The sequence below is a fragment of the Adiantum capillus-veneris genome, chromosome 3 (assembly GCF_014529385.1).
Source record: "Adiantum capillus-veneris isolate H3 chromosome 3, ASM1452938v2, whole genome shotgun sequence".
In the NCBI taxonomy this organism is placed as follows: Eukaryota; Viridiplantae; Streptophyta; class Polypodiopsida; order Polypodiales; family Pteridaceae; genus Adiantum; species Adiantum capillus-veneris.
The window spans coordinates 13,048,750-13,064,364 of NC_140933.1; the positions used below are offsets into that span (position 1 = coordinate 13,048,750).

The window sequence follows — 15,615 nt, forward strand, 5'->3', positions numbered from 1 at the left end:
CTTGATTACAAGACTTAATACTTTATTAAGAGAGCTAGATACAAGACTTAGATTACATGACTTGAGTACAAGACAAGGCTTGATTGCAAGGACAAGACTTGAACATAAGACTTGAACTAGAACAGGGCTTTCCTCATAGGAGCCTCACAACTGGTGTTGGTAAGATTGAGGGGCTTGTGGCCCAAGACCCCTATTTATACTAGTGCTTGAGGAGGTTACTTGAGAAGGTTAGAACTTTCTAGGTTCTTCTTGAGGAGGTTAGAATCTTCTAGACTTGATCCTTCTAGTTCTTTTAGAAATTTTTAGATCCTTCTTCAACTTTCTATTGCTTTCCAGAAACTTCTAGATTCTTTCAGAATCTTCTCCAAGCTTCTAGAAACTTTTAGAATCTCCTTGATACTTTTAGAACCTTATAGAATCTTCTAGATCCTTCTAGATTCTTCTAGAGTCTTCTAGTGACGATGCAATCGATGACATCCGCGATGATGCAAGTGATGTCATAAGCAACTGACTCTCAAGTATCCATGAGATCAGTTCAACAAGCGCTAGGAGTTGCAATTCAGCCCCAACGTTTTTACAGGTCCCAGATCAGCGTGGCATTTTTGTAGTGATCTACTAGCGTTTCTAGATTTCAGCCCAGTGCTCCCCTTCCAACCTACAAATCAGCTAGTGTTTTCAATCTTCAGCCCTTGCCTCGCTAGATTGGCTCGGATTGCGATCGCTAGCCATCCTCGTTGCAGTCGGGGTACCTCCGCAGCCCATCGAGCCTCCCCTCGGCCATTCCACCGCCAACATCAGTGCTCCATTACTGTCCATCATTGGCATCGTCAAGATCTGCATTTTCAAACCTTCATTCCTCTCACAACTGGAGCGCAATGCAATTCAGCCCCGGATCCACCCCCTTTGGCGGCCATCTGCAATCCCACATCGAGAAGGATCCAACGATGCATCAAATTAGCCCCGGAGGTGCCTCGCCTTGAGGAGTTACCGCGGTGACATTCACCATTCGAGTCAGTAGAGTTTGCAACCGAGATATTACATGTGTGTACATTCCATTCATGCAATCAAAAACAAATACCACATTGGCAACGGTGTGGGGGGCCCTTGAGAGGGTTGGTTGAGACCCCATCGGGTGTCATTCTCCTCTTCTCTCTCTCTTTCTCACCCTCCACATCTCTACCGCTCTCTCTCATTCCCTCTCTTGAGGGAAAAGTAAAAGGAACCATAATTCAAGCTGAAAGAAATTACTAACGCAAGGAAAGAAAGAAAACCTAAATCTTCACCGTATCAATTCCGCTGCACTTGACATTGGTATCAAAGCTTTGTGATTTTGCACTAATCCGCTGCACCTGACATTGGTTTCAGAGCTTTGAATATTTTGCACTAATTTGCTAACCTTTATATATATTTTTTTTCTCTTGAGTGTTTGTGTTGTAGCGTTTCGCCCTAGGACACTTCTCACTCAGGAACTGTAGGACCTGCCATTGCGCGTAGGACCGTGTGCCTTGGGCATAGGAAATGCAAATACTGTATACCATGGGTTACAGTTGTGGTGCGCGTGCGAGAGGGTAGTTGACTTGGTGTGCGCGCTCGAACACCTCAACATAGATGTTTGTAGTCATAACTTCTTCGCCATGACAGATTGCATCATTGACGACATACATTGGAAAATGAAGATGTTGATTGCGAGTATTAGGAATTGTTAGCGACCTATGACGACAAAGGAGGCGCCATCCAGATCAACCTATTAGCTTCGTAGTCTTGGCATTGTTTGAAGAACCATCTCTTTGATCTGCTTGAAGAATTGCATGATTCCAAAATAGGCGATCCACACTATCTGCATCTTCTTAGCAATCGGTAGCCATCAATCCAGAGCCAAAGGGTTCCCGTCCGAGGCAACCTCTACTGGAGTTCGCAGGCATCGTGAGCCTACATTCGCAGCCACATCCGTTGCATAGGCAAGGACACATCTAGAGCTTCCATCATACGGCAATCTAGTCAAAGCCGCAAAAGGAGTCTCTATCTTGGAGGACTTCTTTGGCGGTCTCATGAGACATCATACAAAGGACTTGCCATGGTTTGTGGACATTCCAAAGGACATATCCATCTTCATCTCCCATTTGGCGTTGCTTTCGCCAATCTTCCAGCGTAGGGGCAGCACAAGCAGGCCGGTAACCTTCATGGACTTCGGCGTCAGCATATTCAATGATGAGCATCCATTCGGTTTGCAATTTGGCTCACACATCGAGTTGGGGCAGCAAAGGTTATTGTTTGCCGTTAACCAACAAGGGCATCATTGATGCAAGTGGCAGTCCATTGTTTGCGAGTAGATGCCTCATCACCATCCTTGTGTTTTGGTCATCTCCACATCATTCAGGGGAGCTTCTCTCTCAAACGTCGCCGTGGAGGACATCATCTAGGAGAAACTTCATCCGAAACCATCTTATGGCGTGCATAGAGTTCGGTACTTGTATCTCACCTTAAGCAAGAGGGGATGTCACGTGCACATGGCTTTGTGTGCCACGTGACATGCTTCATCGACTTCGAGAGCGAGTTTTCCCCTTCTTCCTAGATAGGAGTGTCTAGAATCCTAGGAGGATTGGTATCGACAATATTGCGAGCTTGTTCACAAGACCTGCATGTTTGGACGAGTCCATCAGATTAGGTTTTTTGGAACCCTCTTGCATAAATGGTTTGTACACGCGTTTTGACAGATGGTATTACACTATGGTGGACATCTGGCATGACGTGCATGTAGTTTTAGGCTAGAGGAACCCAACGAGCCATTCCCCACGTCGATTGGATTCTTGGGTGGACAGATGTGTGACAGTTTCACCTAGGAACTGACCCCTTGGTCAAATTTATTAATAAATCATTTTTATGATTTATTTGTTGGGTTTCGTGGATAGTTTGCCCTACCTAAGCCTAAAGGAGTTCATAAGCCTCAAACTTTTCCTATAAAGGGAGCAATAGGTCTTGCGTTTTCACATAAGTTCAAAAAGCGCTAGGAGTTGCACTTCAGCCCCATCGTTTTTCGAGTTCCTAGATCAGCCTGGCTTTTTTACAGAGATCTGCATGCGTTTTCAGATTTCAGTCCAACGTTCCCTTCCAGCCTGCAGATCAGCCAACGTTTACAATTTTCAGCCCTTCCCTCGTTGGATTGGCTTGGATCTTCGATCGCTAGCCATCCTCGTTGCGGCCCAGTACTTTGATAGCCCATCGAGCCTCCCCTCGGCCATTCCCTCACCGTCATCAATTGCTCCTTTGTTGTCCATTATTGGCATTGTCAAGATCTGTGTTTTCAGCCCTTCATTCGTATCACATTAGGAGAGCAATTCAGCCCCATATCTACCCCTTGTTGGCCATTGGAAATCCCACATCGAGAAGGATCCAAAGGTGCATCAAATCAGACCCAGAGGTCCCTTGTCTTGAGGAGTTATCGTGGTGACATTCACCATTCGAGTCATAGAGTTTGCACTTAAGGTATTGCATGTGTATACTTTCCATTTACATAATCAAAAGCAAATACCACATTGGCAACTGTGTGGGGGTCCTTGAGAGGGTTGGTTCGCTCTCTCTCATTCCTTGTCTTCAGGGAAAAGTTAAAGGAACCATCATTCAAGCTAAAAGGAATCACTAATGCAAGGAATGAAAGAAAAGGATTTGTGGAAATGTAAAACCTAGATCTACACCATTTCAATTCTGTTGCACCTGACATTGGGATCAGAGCTTTGTGATTTTGCACTATGCGTTGCACCTGACAACACGTAGATAGTGTTAGATGTGCACGTGACAACCTACACCCTAGCAGAAGCAAAAGAAGTTGAAGGATTTACCAACTTACAGATTCTCGTTGAGTGGCCCAAATAACAAATTGGGTTAGGATTAAAAATCCTAATCCCCAACAACTTAGGAACATTGGTCGAGGGGCCTAAAACCTAAGTAAAGCAGAGCACACACACACACACACACACACATCAACTTGCGTAGAGATGATGACGTGGCAGTTGTACGGACCTTCCGCCAATTGTGTTGGTTGCTATCAACGTGGCAATGTTGTACGGACAACCCTTTGGACGCTAGCTTTTGGGAGTAGATGCTTTTAGACTTGATGGTTTTCAGGTAACTGCTTTTGAATGGCCAAGGGCCTTTAAATATGTACTAAGGGCTCACTCTCTGGCATTCTACGCACGGGAGATGCAGAGTAGAGCCACAGAAGTTGTACCTCGTTGAAGCAATATAAAGAAATACCCAAAGGGGCGCCGGAGTTTTGGGCGAGTGCACTCTGGGAGTGGAACTACGCCACTGCGTGTCTCGTGTAAAGTCTCTCTTTCAATTTAGATGTTTTGAATTGCCTAAAGGTCTGTTCAGTTTGTTGTTTTTCAAATTGGCACGTGGTGCTGTCCTCTTACAATTTTGGCTTGGTTCTTGTACAGGCCATTTGGTGTGTGTACTCGCTTTGTCTCCTAGTTTACGAGGTCGTGGGATTGTTGGACAGTTGGCATGCCCAACATGCTTGGGAGTATAAATCTGTGGGCAGGGGCACTAGAGGGAGTAGTGTGTGCATAGTGCCTTTGGGGCGTAGTTACATGGAATGGCCATTTTAGGCCTCCATTCCCCGTTCCCATTCCAACTTTCTCTTCCGAACCCTTGTTCCGAGTTTGAGAGATGAGTATGTGTAATAGGGAATGTCATTTGATGCCCGTTGCCATTCCCCACTCCCTGTTCCGAGTAACTATGCTTTGGGGTGTAGGGTGCCCCTAGAGGGCAGCCCTAGGGTGAGCAATGGGCAGAGAGCAGTTGAGCTTGTTGGCGTTTTTGCTTAGCCTAGCGTTTTCTTCATCCTTGGCATTTTCCTCCTCCTAGCAGCAGAGCAGTACCACAATCAGGCCATGGGCAGCAAGGATACCTTGTGTTTTTCTCCTAAGGACAGCCTACGTGTGGACGATCACATGGAGAGGCAGAGCAGCTTTGATGCAGACCTAGGAGAACAGAGGAATCCTTTTTCTCTATAGGCCAGCCATACGACGGCAGCCTTGAGTCTTGTTTCCTCTCTCTGTAGATCCATCTTGTTGCGAGGAGGAGATGTAGTTTGGCTTGCACATGTTGAGGCCGTGCCAGTGGTCTCGTGTGCAAGAGAAGATGGCAATGGCAATCGTAGTTGTATGTACCTCGATCTATCCATTGGGGCATGTCAGATCTATGCCAAACCACGCTTAGTCATGTGTATGGGCAGTTTGTTATCAGCCTCAAGAGCCTTTCTCAAGACAGGCAGGTTTCAGGAGAGGTTTCTCTACTCTTGATCATATTTTGACAATCAGAGCCATTATTGAGGAGGGGAGATTACGTCGGAGACAACTCTATTGTTGCTTTGTGGATTTCTGCAAAGCCTTCGATATAGTGCCCAAAGTTAGCTTGATGCGCAGATTGCAGGAGATGGGGGGTACCCAAAGAGTTGATTTGGGGGATCATGGCTCTTTACGAGTCAGTAGTGGGGCATGTACGCACTTTAGAGGGGATTTCTGATTTGGTTCACTCCACTATTGGGGTGAAAGAGGGCTGCCCGCTATCTCCTACACTATTTGGCATGTATGTGGATGAGGTTGCTGACTACATTGAGAGCGATGGTGATAGAGGAGCACATTTGGCAGGGACATGGATGCCACTATTGCTATATGCTGATGATATTGTGATGATTTCTGACTCTTTGGAGGGGATGCAGCGTCATTTCGATGCCTCTAGTCTCTATGATCTCTCGGTTGTTTCGGGCTAAGGCATCAATGCCACATAAGATTATTCGAGCCGAGCTAGCTGCCACCCCTACACTGGGACTGATTTGTAACATGCTAGAAAGTTGGGCAAAAGACTGCAAGGGAAGAACCTGCTATACTAGCCAACCATCTGCACACCTAAAGAAGGGCTGTCCCCAAGGTTGGAACTCTCCAAGGGATGTATGGAAGAAGCATCCAAATGTTATTGACTGCGGGAGTAGGAAGTAGATGTCCCCACCAATTGTCGACTCTACTTGCAAACCTATCATCCAAAGGATCTCGACAAATCTGTTGTCGATCGTCAAGAAAATTGCCATAGAAGGTTGCAAACCTATCTCGAAACTGGTGCTGACAAGCTCACGAGAAGTCGTAAATTGTCCCACAACTGGTACTGACAAGCTCACAGAAGTTGTAAATTGTCCCACTACTGGTACTGACAAGCACACAAAAGGGCAAAGAAGTGACCAAATCTGTAGGGCCACACTACCACCGGGGAAGGAGAGAACATGGAGAAAGGAAAAGTCCGCACACCAACAAAACCTCCTCTAACTGTGTTCATTGTTGGCTAAGGGTTTGGCACCACATGCTCCACCTCTAAACCTCATCCATGGAAGTCGAATGATCAAACAAGAAGTGGTTTTGGAGATAAAGTATCCTCCTCTGCCTGTCAAAGCCAACTCCCAACACACACACTGTGACATGCACTTGAACTGTTGCATACTGGAAGAACAAGAGTCAACTAAAGCCGGAATTGGAACTTCCATCCTTGGATGGAAAATGAAAATCATGGAAGATCCTCTGCTTCAAGAAGGGAAGTGATCCCCCTCTGTCATCCATAATCCACAATCTGGTACAAGAGTGCAACCGAATCATCAACCTGCTACCCATTGGATAGGTAGCTGTGTCGACAATTACCAAGAAAGATGTGCATTTGCAAAAGGCACAACAAATCTGCCAATCCATCTCGAAGAAAATACAGCCATAGAAACCTCCTCCACAAGTGAGGAAGAAGATCCTGCTGCTGTCCAAACACCTCTCTTTGAAGAAGAAGCTAGAAATGAATAGCTCTCCCTCTGGATCCAACAACCGCATGCTTGCTCTCCTTGCAGGAAGGCACGGTAACATGATTCCATTTGGGAAGAAATTAAAGCAATCCAAGATTGCTACTCATCCTGAAAAGCCTCCATCGGGTTCCCCTCGGTGAAGAGAGGTCAGGGTAATCAAGGGTAAAGACGGGGAAATTGTAGACGAGGATCCAAGGCCTTCACATACCCAAATCTTCCCCAAACTTGGAGAAAATCAGAAGAAAACAGCAAGCTTCTTCTTTCTCAACCATGTCCAAAACCACACCGGATCAGCCACATGTGAGCATCCAGGCCTGACCCGGTGGGTACCTCGACTCCAATTTAGAACACCTGCAATGCGAAACACATGAACAAGGCACACCTGTGGAGAAGAGAGATCATTGAGGTAGAAAGAGACAGGACATCTGCGAATGAATGTGTGTGTGCGAGAGAGAGAGAGAGAGAGAGAGAGAGAGAGAGAGAGAGAGAGAGAGAGAGAGAGAGAGAGAGAGGCTTTCTATGCTGATAACAATCTGTTCATACAAGTGACCAAGGGTGGTCCGACATAGAATTGACATGCTCAACGTATGGACCCGAGGTGCACACAATTGCGATCGTAACTGACATTGCCAATTGCTCCTGCACACGAGATCACTGACGCGGTCTCCACATGTGCATCACCTCCGACATGCTCTGAGAGCATAGGTCCAGTGCATCTCCTCTTGTCTAGATCTAGATGTAGATCTAGATCTCGGTCAAGGAAACGAACTATTGCATGGGCACAAAGCTTGTGAAGGGCTGCCCCGAGGAGGTACGGCACCGTGGAGACGATCTTTGAGCATTGCATGTGCTGCCCATGAAAAACATTGGGGCTGATCACTGAGCAAGAAAACGCTGGCTGATCATAGGCCAAAACGCTAGCTGATCTGGAGGAAAAAGCTAGCTGCTCTGCCCTTGCACTAAGCCCCTGTGGGGCACCCAAGGGAGGGGCGCCACCTCCGGTCACAACTCCAATGCATGACCGATGTGACCCCCCTCTGCCTATCTAGGGCCAACTCTTGGCTGCCCGACCCAGCCCTCAACCCCCACGACCATGATAAAAGGGAAAAAATAGCGATAGGGGGAAAGTGGCAAAAAAAGACATTTGTCGTTGATCAATCACATTTTCGTCGAGGGTCCGAGATACAAATCATGATCATTGTAAAATATTTAGCAATCACATCCGGATCATGCCGATCTTTTCATGGATGCCTTGATCTAGTAAATCTTGTCAAAATTAGATTCATATCCTTTTTCACATTTCAAGCAAACCATGCCCATGACCATCCCCACAAGACAATACCTGCACAGAGGATGCACTTCACAAACAAACACTTAGTTTATACTGAACATGGAGGTGTAAATTTTCCATCTAGTCATCTCATCTAATGCAGAGCTCTTGATACACCTAGATCTGTGTGTAGCCATCTCATCCTTCTGGAACTCTTGATGCACTCGCAACAAAATCCAGTCATCTTATCCAAATAGAAATCTTGATGTACTAGAATCACATTCACTTAGCCATCACATCAAGATCTTGTTGATCTCTAACAGATGTCTAGATGCACTAAGTTTATCAAATCATTCATTAGACAAAATGCTACCGACATTTCATCCTTATTTACACATACTCGTAACAATTCACACATGAAAGAGCACACGTAATTAGTTCAATCAAGGAAATTTTCAATTCTATGTACATATTTTCATAAAGTCATTCTGCAGATTATTGTCAGATTGTTAGTCCTAAAATCTCAAGGAAAAATTAGTGACTTTATTTAACCTAGGCAACCTGTGACAAGGGAGTGGAGTGGCTCCCCTCTTGTGCAACACACATTGCACCAGATTCAACCCGCTGATTCAACGTGTACTTAAGGAATGGACACTGCTAAAAATCCAAAAGCCTAAAGATATGGCTGAAAATTTAAGAGAATCTGCGAGAGTTCTCCTCCCCCATCCACTTTGCATCCAGAGCAGGAAAAGCTTGCTCTTGACCAAATTATGGGTGGACCTAGCTTACCATTGTGTTCTCTTACTTGTGTTGACCAAATTATGGGTGGACCTAGCTTACCATTGTGTTTTGTTACTTGTGCCCTGGGACCTGTAGGTTGCTGCTTTGTCCTCTCTTGGCCACCGGCCTATCATTTGGAATTGTCGGAACTCTCTAATGAACTATCAACTGGTTCCTCTTTCTTTGGAAACTTCGCGAAGACGTGCCTTTGTTCACCATGGCTGTAACACTTTCTCTCTTTGAAGTACTCTTCACACTGCTCTTGTGTCAATTTGGACCTCGTGGATATCTTCTTTTGATTTTTCTTTCTCTAGGAAGACTCTCGTCATTTTGAGGTTTATAGTGGCTTGTCCGTATGCATACCAAAACCTTCCTTGGCATGTCTCGTAAGCCTCTGAATGGATTTCGACTTTTGCTTCAGGTAATACCGTCGAATCTCTTTTGGTAGTCTGGAACAAAACTCCTCAATCAGCTCCTTCAAGGTGATCCTCCGAAAAGAGGAGACTGGCAAAAAGGTATCCCAAAACCTCTAGCAATAGGCAACCAAAGTGTCTTCCTTTTTCTTTCTTAGATAATGCCATGCCCTGATGACATCTTCTTCTGTTAACCATGTTGAAGTGTAGATTCTTTTGAATTTAATCCACTTTCTAGGTGCTTCTTTGTGCAACGACAGATTAGACCACCGTGTCTGGGTGTTACTTGTCAGATAAGATGCCGCCCTCTGTACCTCAGTGGCTTCTAAGAAACGACCTTCGAAAAGACGATGTCAAATTGTTGTATAAATGCAAGGGCTCGGTGGACATCCTTGAAGCGTGAAAACTTGTCAAACTTCATTGCTTGATCCCCATCTTTAAACTCCTTGGCCTTCTTACTCTTTTTTTCACTGTCTGAACTATCAGAAGAGGAAGAGGTCTCCTCCTCTTAATTGTAGGATTGCTTTGTGTGCTTTCTATACTTTTTCTTGTATTTGCTTTTCTTGCTTTTCTTGCTTTTCTTGGTCTATCTCCGCTTCTTTCGCTTTTCTCATCCTCATTGGAACTAGAGGAAGAGGAACTATCAGAACTGTAGATGAGATGAAAAAAGCTGTGTGTATATTCTTGCACACTGAACAAGCTTGTGAATCTAGGGTCCCAAATCTGACACTACACATTTAGGCATGGAATGGAATCTGAAAATATGCATTTCAAACAATTTAGTCAAGTGGTCGGCCTTTATTGTCTTCTTTAGTGGTATGAAGTGAGCTTGCTTGTTGAATGTGTCGATTATGGTGCAAGTACCATCATGCCCACTCTGAGTCCCACTAAGTCCTTGGAAAATCTAAGATAAACTCATTGCTATACTTTACCAAGGTCGATCTAGAATCGGTAATGGCTGTAGGAGTCTTGCTGATTTGTGTGTGACAAACTTTACCTTCTGACACACTATACAATGAAAGGAGAATGGCATCGTTTTCCACATAGGCTAACTTGCCTACTTTTTGGCTATGGAGCAGTGAGAGGAGACCAACTATAGAGTATGGAAAACCAAAGTCTCCTTTGGCTATGGCTTTGTGATTTTTAGCATCGGTTCCAAAAACCCAAGAATGATGATGCAAGATTGCCAAGTGGGAGGATAATGAATGCCTTCGAGTCTTCACCTTCCTTATGCTCAACCTATCCAACAAAGTCATTAGGATATTCAACAAAGAGGAGCATGCACATGGCCTTTGGCGAAGGATACTTGAGGCGAACGAGGAGAAGTATTTTGCTTGAATAGTTCGACTAGATTGTGACCTTTACAACGTTGAGGGTTGACTTGCAAGATGTGGGATATTTGGGATCATCTCATCGTAGCCGGTTGAGAGGTCTCTCTCGAGTACATAGCTAGACTTTTACTCTTCAAGCTTTTGAGCAGCTCGACCCCTACTACTAAAGTATGCTCACTGCCAACTATACAACCTTTTGAACCCTTGTTGCGAAGGGCGGTGACGGCTTCATGCTCCACAACTCATGCACATCATGGTTGACAAGAAGCAATTTACAATGGTCACCTTTGGTCGTGAGGTTGAGTACAATGCTTGATCTCCCTCAGTATCCATCAGTACCTTCAGCACCTTGCAATACCCCTCTGTACCCACAGTACCCTAGTACCTGCAATACCCTTCAGTATTAGAGTAGTACCCATTAGCATTACCATCTCAACATTTAGTCATTGTATCAACATTGTGCAAGAAATAAAGAAAGTACTTGCTTTGGCAACAGAGCAAGGGGGCCCTTGAGGGTTTAGGACTCGACATGCCGTGTCGTCTCTTTTCTCTCTTTCTTTGCGTCTCTCTTTCATTGAGTTCAGTTCAGTTCTTTAAAGTGAAGTAAAGTAACCTTATGTTTGTGTGCGGAGTACTAGATCCGAGGTGAATCCTTAAACACTTCCGTTGCACCTGACATTACCGCATGTGAACTGCCTCTTGTGTGCGCATTTTATGATTAAAATGACCCTTCATATTCCTTGGTCGTGGGGGCTGAATTGGAGCTTGCTCGACCCAACAATTTGCACCTATATAAGTAGCAAGTAGTTAGCGCTTGGAAGGCAGGAAGGAGAAGGAGGAGAAGACCGTCAACCCTCTCAGTCTCACCTAAGATTGGTATCAGAGCTCTATACGTGCTTCGGATTTGCAAACTCAAGGGAAGAACCATCAAGAACCCAAGAAGAATGAAGAACCCAAAGAACCTCTCTCAGTTTTTCTTCTTGCAAGAATCGTCGTGTCCGGATCCAGGACTTAATAGCGACTCCCACCCTTAGTTAATCGCGCATCGGGCGCGCTCCCGTCTTCATCGCTATATCTTTGAACGAAGATCGATATCGGATACACGATAATCCAGATCTTGAATACCAAGGTCTACTTGCCTCCTATGTGGATATGGAAGGATCCCTAACCCTCTTTTGCATGCGCATTCGCATGTAGCGTGCATCCACTTCCGTTGACAAGCAACCCTTGGAAATACCTCCGAGCACCCTTACCTTTCATCTTCACCCTTAATGTTTTCACGACTGCACTATTCGAGTGGTAATACTTGCTCGCAAGGCAGAGTCAGCACCAAGGCTGGTATTCTACGACAGTAGTAAGGCTACCTAGTAACTTGTATGGTCGGTGTTTACATCGCAACAGTACCTACATCCGCAATATCCACAAGTTTGCAGAAGATTTCATCGGCTTATGCATCCATAAGTATTAGAAGCATTCAACATCAGAAGTATAGATAGAACTGCGGCAGTTGTGCCTCACCTTTAATAGGGGGAGATGTCACGTGCGCACTGCACTTGTGCCACGTCGACAAGCTTCTGTGTCACGTGCGCACTTCACTTGCGCTACGTGGATATGTTCCGCCACAGTCTAGCATGATCCAATAGCTTAGGACTGAGCTGGGCACTTTTGTAAGCCTCTAGCAGGACGTGCATGTCTAGGCTGGTCACAGTTGCATTATCCTCTCTTGCACAAAACGGTCATTTTCAGCATGTAGGCATTTTGTGTTGCGTGAAGCACCTCTTATGTGGACACTTAACTAACAAGTGACTTTTGGCGATTTAATGGAATCGTGGGCTGAATCAGACCCTACTCGACCCAGCTTTTGGTGGGTACATAGGCAGCCAGGGGGCAGCGCTTGTAGAGCAGGAGGCAGAAGAGGAGCAAGTCAGCGTTTCCTTCAGGGTCTTCTCAGCGTTTTCAGCCTCCCATGACCAGTGTTTCGAGCACGAGGAAGCCAGCGTTTTCAGCCTAAAACAGCAGCGTTTTCAGCTTTGGAGCGTTGGTAGATTCCCGCATTAACCTTGTTGTGGTAGCAGTCCCCTTGCCATCGACACACTTAGCAATTTGGCATTCAGCCATAATAGCTTCATCGCCGTCACCATCATTGTCGTCGTCGACATCATCATCATCATCGTTGTCGTGGTCACCATCGCGTCGTCGACATCGTCGTCATCAAGTACCACATCATCAGTTCCCATTAGCATCAGCATCTCAACATCCAGTCATTGTATGGGCATTTGTGCAAGAATAAAGAAAGTACTTGCTTTGGCAACAGAGCAAGGGGGCCCTTGAGGCTTGGGACCCGACATCCCTATGTCGTCTCTTTTCTCTCTTTTGTCTCTCTCTTTCTTTCAGTTCAGTTCAGTTTCTTCAATTGAAGTAAAGTGTCCCTTGTGTTTGTGCGGAGTACTAGATCCGAGCTAAATCCATAAACGCTTCCGTTGCACCTGACATTCTGCTACACTCCAGCATCAGTCTTAGCTTAGGACCTAGCTTGGCACCCTTGTGAGCCTCTAGCAGGACGTGCATGTCTAGGCTGGTCATAGTTAAGTCGCTTAAGCATATAGACATATGAACAATCACTGAAGTCATTTATTAATAAGTGACTTTGACATGACATTTATTAGAAGTAGGTAGGGCAAATGGCTAAAAGACCTATTAAAGAAGCCCTTTGGGCGCTAGAGAAGGCAGAAGACAAAGTAGTATCGACAACAACCTCTTCTCAGCAATACCTAGTAGATCTGGTGTTTTTCAGCCATCACCCTCAGCGTTTTCAGCATACCGCCCTAGCCTTGTCGTGGTCGCAGTCCTCGCCACAACATCACCAGCGTTTTCAGTTTTCAGCCCATCGCTGTCCCCGGTGATAGCAGATCAGTACATAGCCTTGTCGTCGTCACCGTAATCATCGCGATTCGCAGTACCTAGCATCTCCAATAGTACCCATTAGCACCTTAGCAACACCGAAATACAAGTACTCCTCATCGTCGTGGTCGTCGACGCAATACCCAAGCATCTAGTACCCCTTGCGTTCGGCTTGGCTCCTGCCTAGCTCAACATAGGAATCCTCAGCACCCACAAAACCCCTTAGTACCTAGTCGTCCTCGTCATCATCGTAGACATAAAACCCATCAGTACCTCGTTGTCGTCGTCATCGTTGTCGACATAGAACCCATCAGTACCTCGTCGTTGTCGTCATCTCGTCAACATAGAACCCATTCATACCTCGTCGTCGTCGTCATCGTTGTCGACATAGAACCCATCAGTACCTCGTTGTCGTCGTCGACATAGAACCCATAAGTACCTCGTCGTCATCGTCATCATCGTTGTCGACATAGAACCCATCAATACCTTCAACACCCCGCAGTAGCCCTTAGCACTCGCAGTACCCTTCAGTATCTCAGTAGTACCCAAAATCAGTAGCATCAGTACCCATTAGCATCAGCATCTCAACATTTAGTCATTGTATTAGCATTGTGCAAGAAATAAAGAAAGTACTTGCTCTGGCAACAGAGCAAGAGGGCCCTTGAGGGTTTGGGACCCGACATGCCGTGTCGTTTCTTTTCTCTCTCTTCGATAGAGTTCAATTCAGTTCTTTCAGGTGAAGTAAAGTAACCTTGTGTTTGTGTGCGGAGTACTAGATCCAAGCTAAATCCACTTCCGGTGCACCTGACAAGTCTCATAGGTTGTTTTGGCCATTTGAAGACGTTTAATATAACATTTCATTTCTCTCAATCTTCCTACAACATCCCCCCCACCCCACCCCACCCCACCCCACCCCTACACAACGCACATTTATGAAACCTGTTTCAATTTTTTCTTTCTATGAACCGAATGCTTCAAAACCTCAAAACTCCTAACCATCAATATTTCACTCTCATATTGGGGTTATAACGATAATCACATCTGTTGTCCATAAATTGTGACTGGGAGGCAGGTTTAGTGGGTCCTAAAAGGTACCGATGTTAGTGGCAGTGTATGCTACCGTTACTAAACTTTTTAGGCACAAAAGGTTGTCGCTTGGATACGCATTGGGAATTTTTATGCTGAGCATCATGTTGCTTTTGTCTTTCAGGTTAGAGTCAGGATCAAAAAGAGCTGCCCACCTCTTTCGGAATCAGTTTATAAACATGCAATCAGTGGAAATTATCACTCTGAAACTCATTTCAGCAATGAGCTGGACAAGTCTCAGGCTGGATTGCTGATAACCCTATTCGCTAAAGTCTCCAGTAAATTATCAGCGGGTATTCAGAAGCGTACCCAAACAATGTTACCTTCACAGACCGTACAACAGGAGGAAGAGGATGATAATGATGGTTGGATCAAGCCGAAGAAGACCTTAAAGTCAAAGAGAAATGCTAGGCATGAGGCTGTACAGCTGGGACATGACGAGTCCCTTAAGGAGATTTCCACTGTACCTGATGCAGTTAAAACAGGGACAAAGTTGGAGAGGAGTGCTTGGCACATGGATCTCAAGCAGGAAACGGATGAGTCTCTGGAGGAAAGATCTAAAAGCAATGTGTGGGATGAGCCTCAGGATCAGTTTGAAGGGAGGTTTATTGAACTTGAGGAACCAGATATTAAGTATGAGAGGAATGCTTGGTGTACGGCTTTCCAGCAGGGACAGGATGAGTTTCGTGAGGAGAGATATATCCTACCTGAGAATGCAGTAAAATTAGATACAAATGATGAGAGGAATGCTTGGCATGTGGCTTTCCAGCAGGGACAGGACGAGTCTCTTGAGAGGTATATCTTTCCTGAGAAACCAGTAAAAACAGATACAAAGGCTGAGAGGAATGATTGGTGTATATTTCACAAGCAGGGAGAGGATGAGTCTCTCAAGAACGAGTCTGAGAGGTTCATCGTCATTGAAGATGCAGCAAAAATTGATACCAATTTGCCTCCCACTGGAACTTCGGTATGTTTGCCTCTTTATTTTCTCCTACACTG

At 45.4% G+C, this 15,615-nt stretch overlaps 1 protein-coding gene across 1 annotated transcript in view; it reads left to right on the forward strand.

Moving 5' to 3' along the window:
- The window catches only part of LOC147460519 (uncharacterized), a 55,635-nt gene that overhangs the window by 14,821 nt on the left and 25,199 nt on the right, over positions 1–15,615 (forward strand). Inside the window, exon 3 of the mRNA XM_086507883.1 lies at positions 14,741–15,583. Coding sequence (XP_086364009.1) covers positions 14,741–15,583 — 843 coding nt within the window. The remainder of the gene's footprint in view (positions 1–14,740; positions 15,584–15,615) is intronic.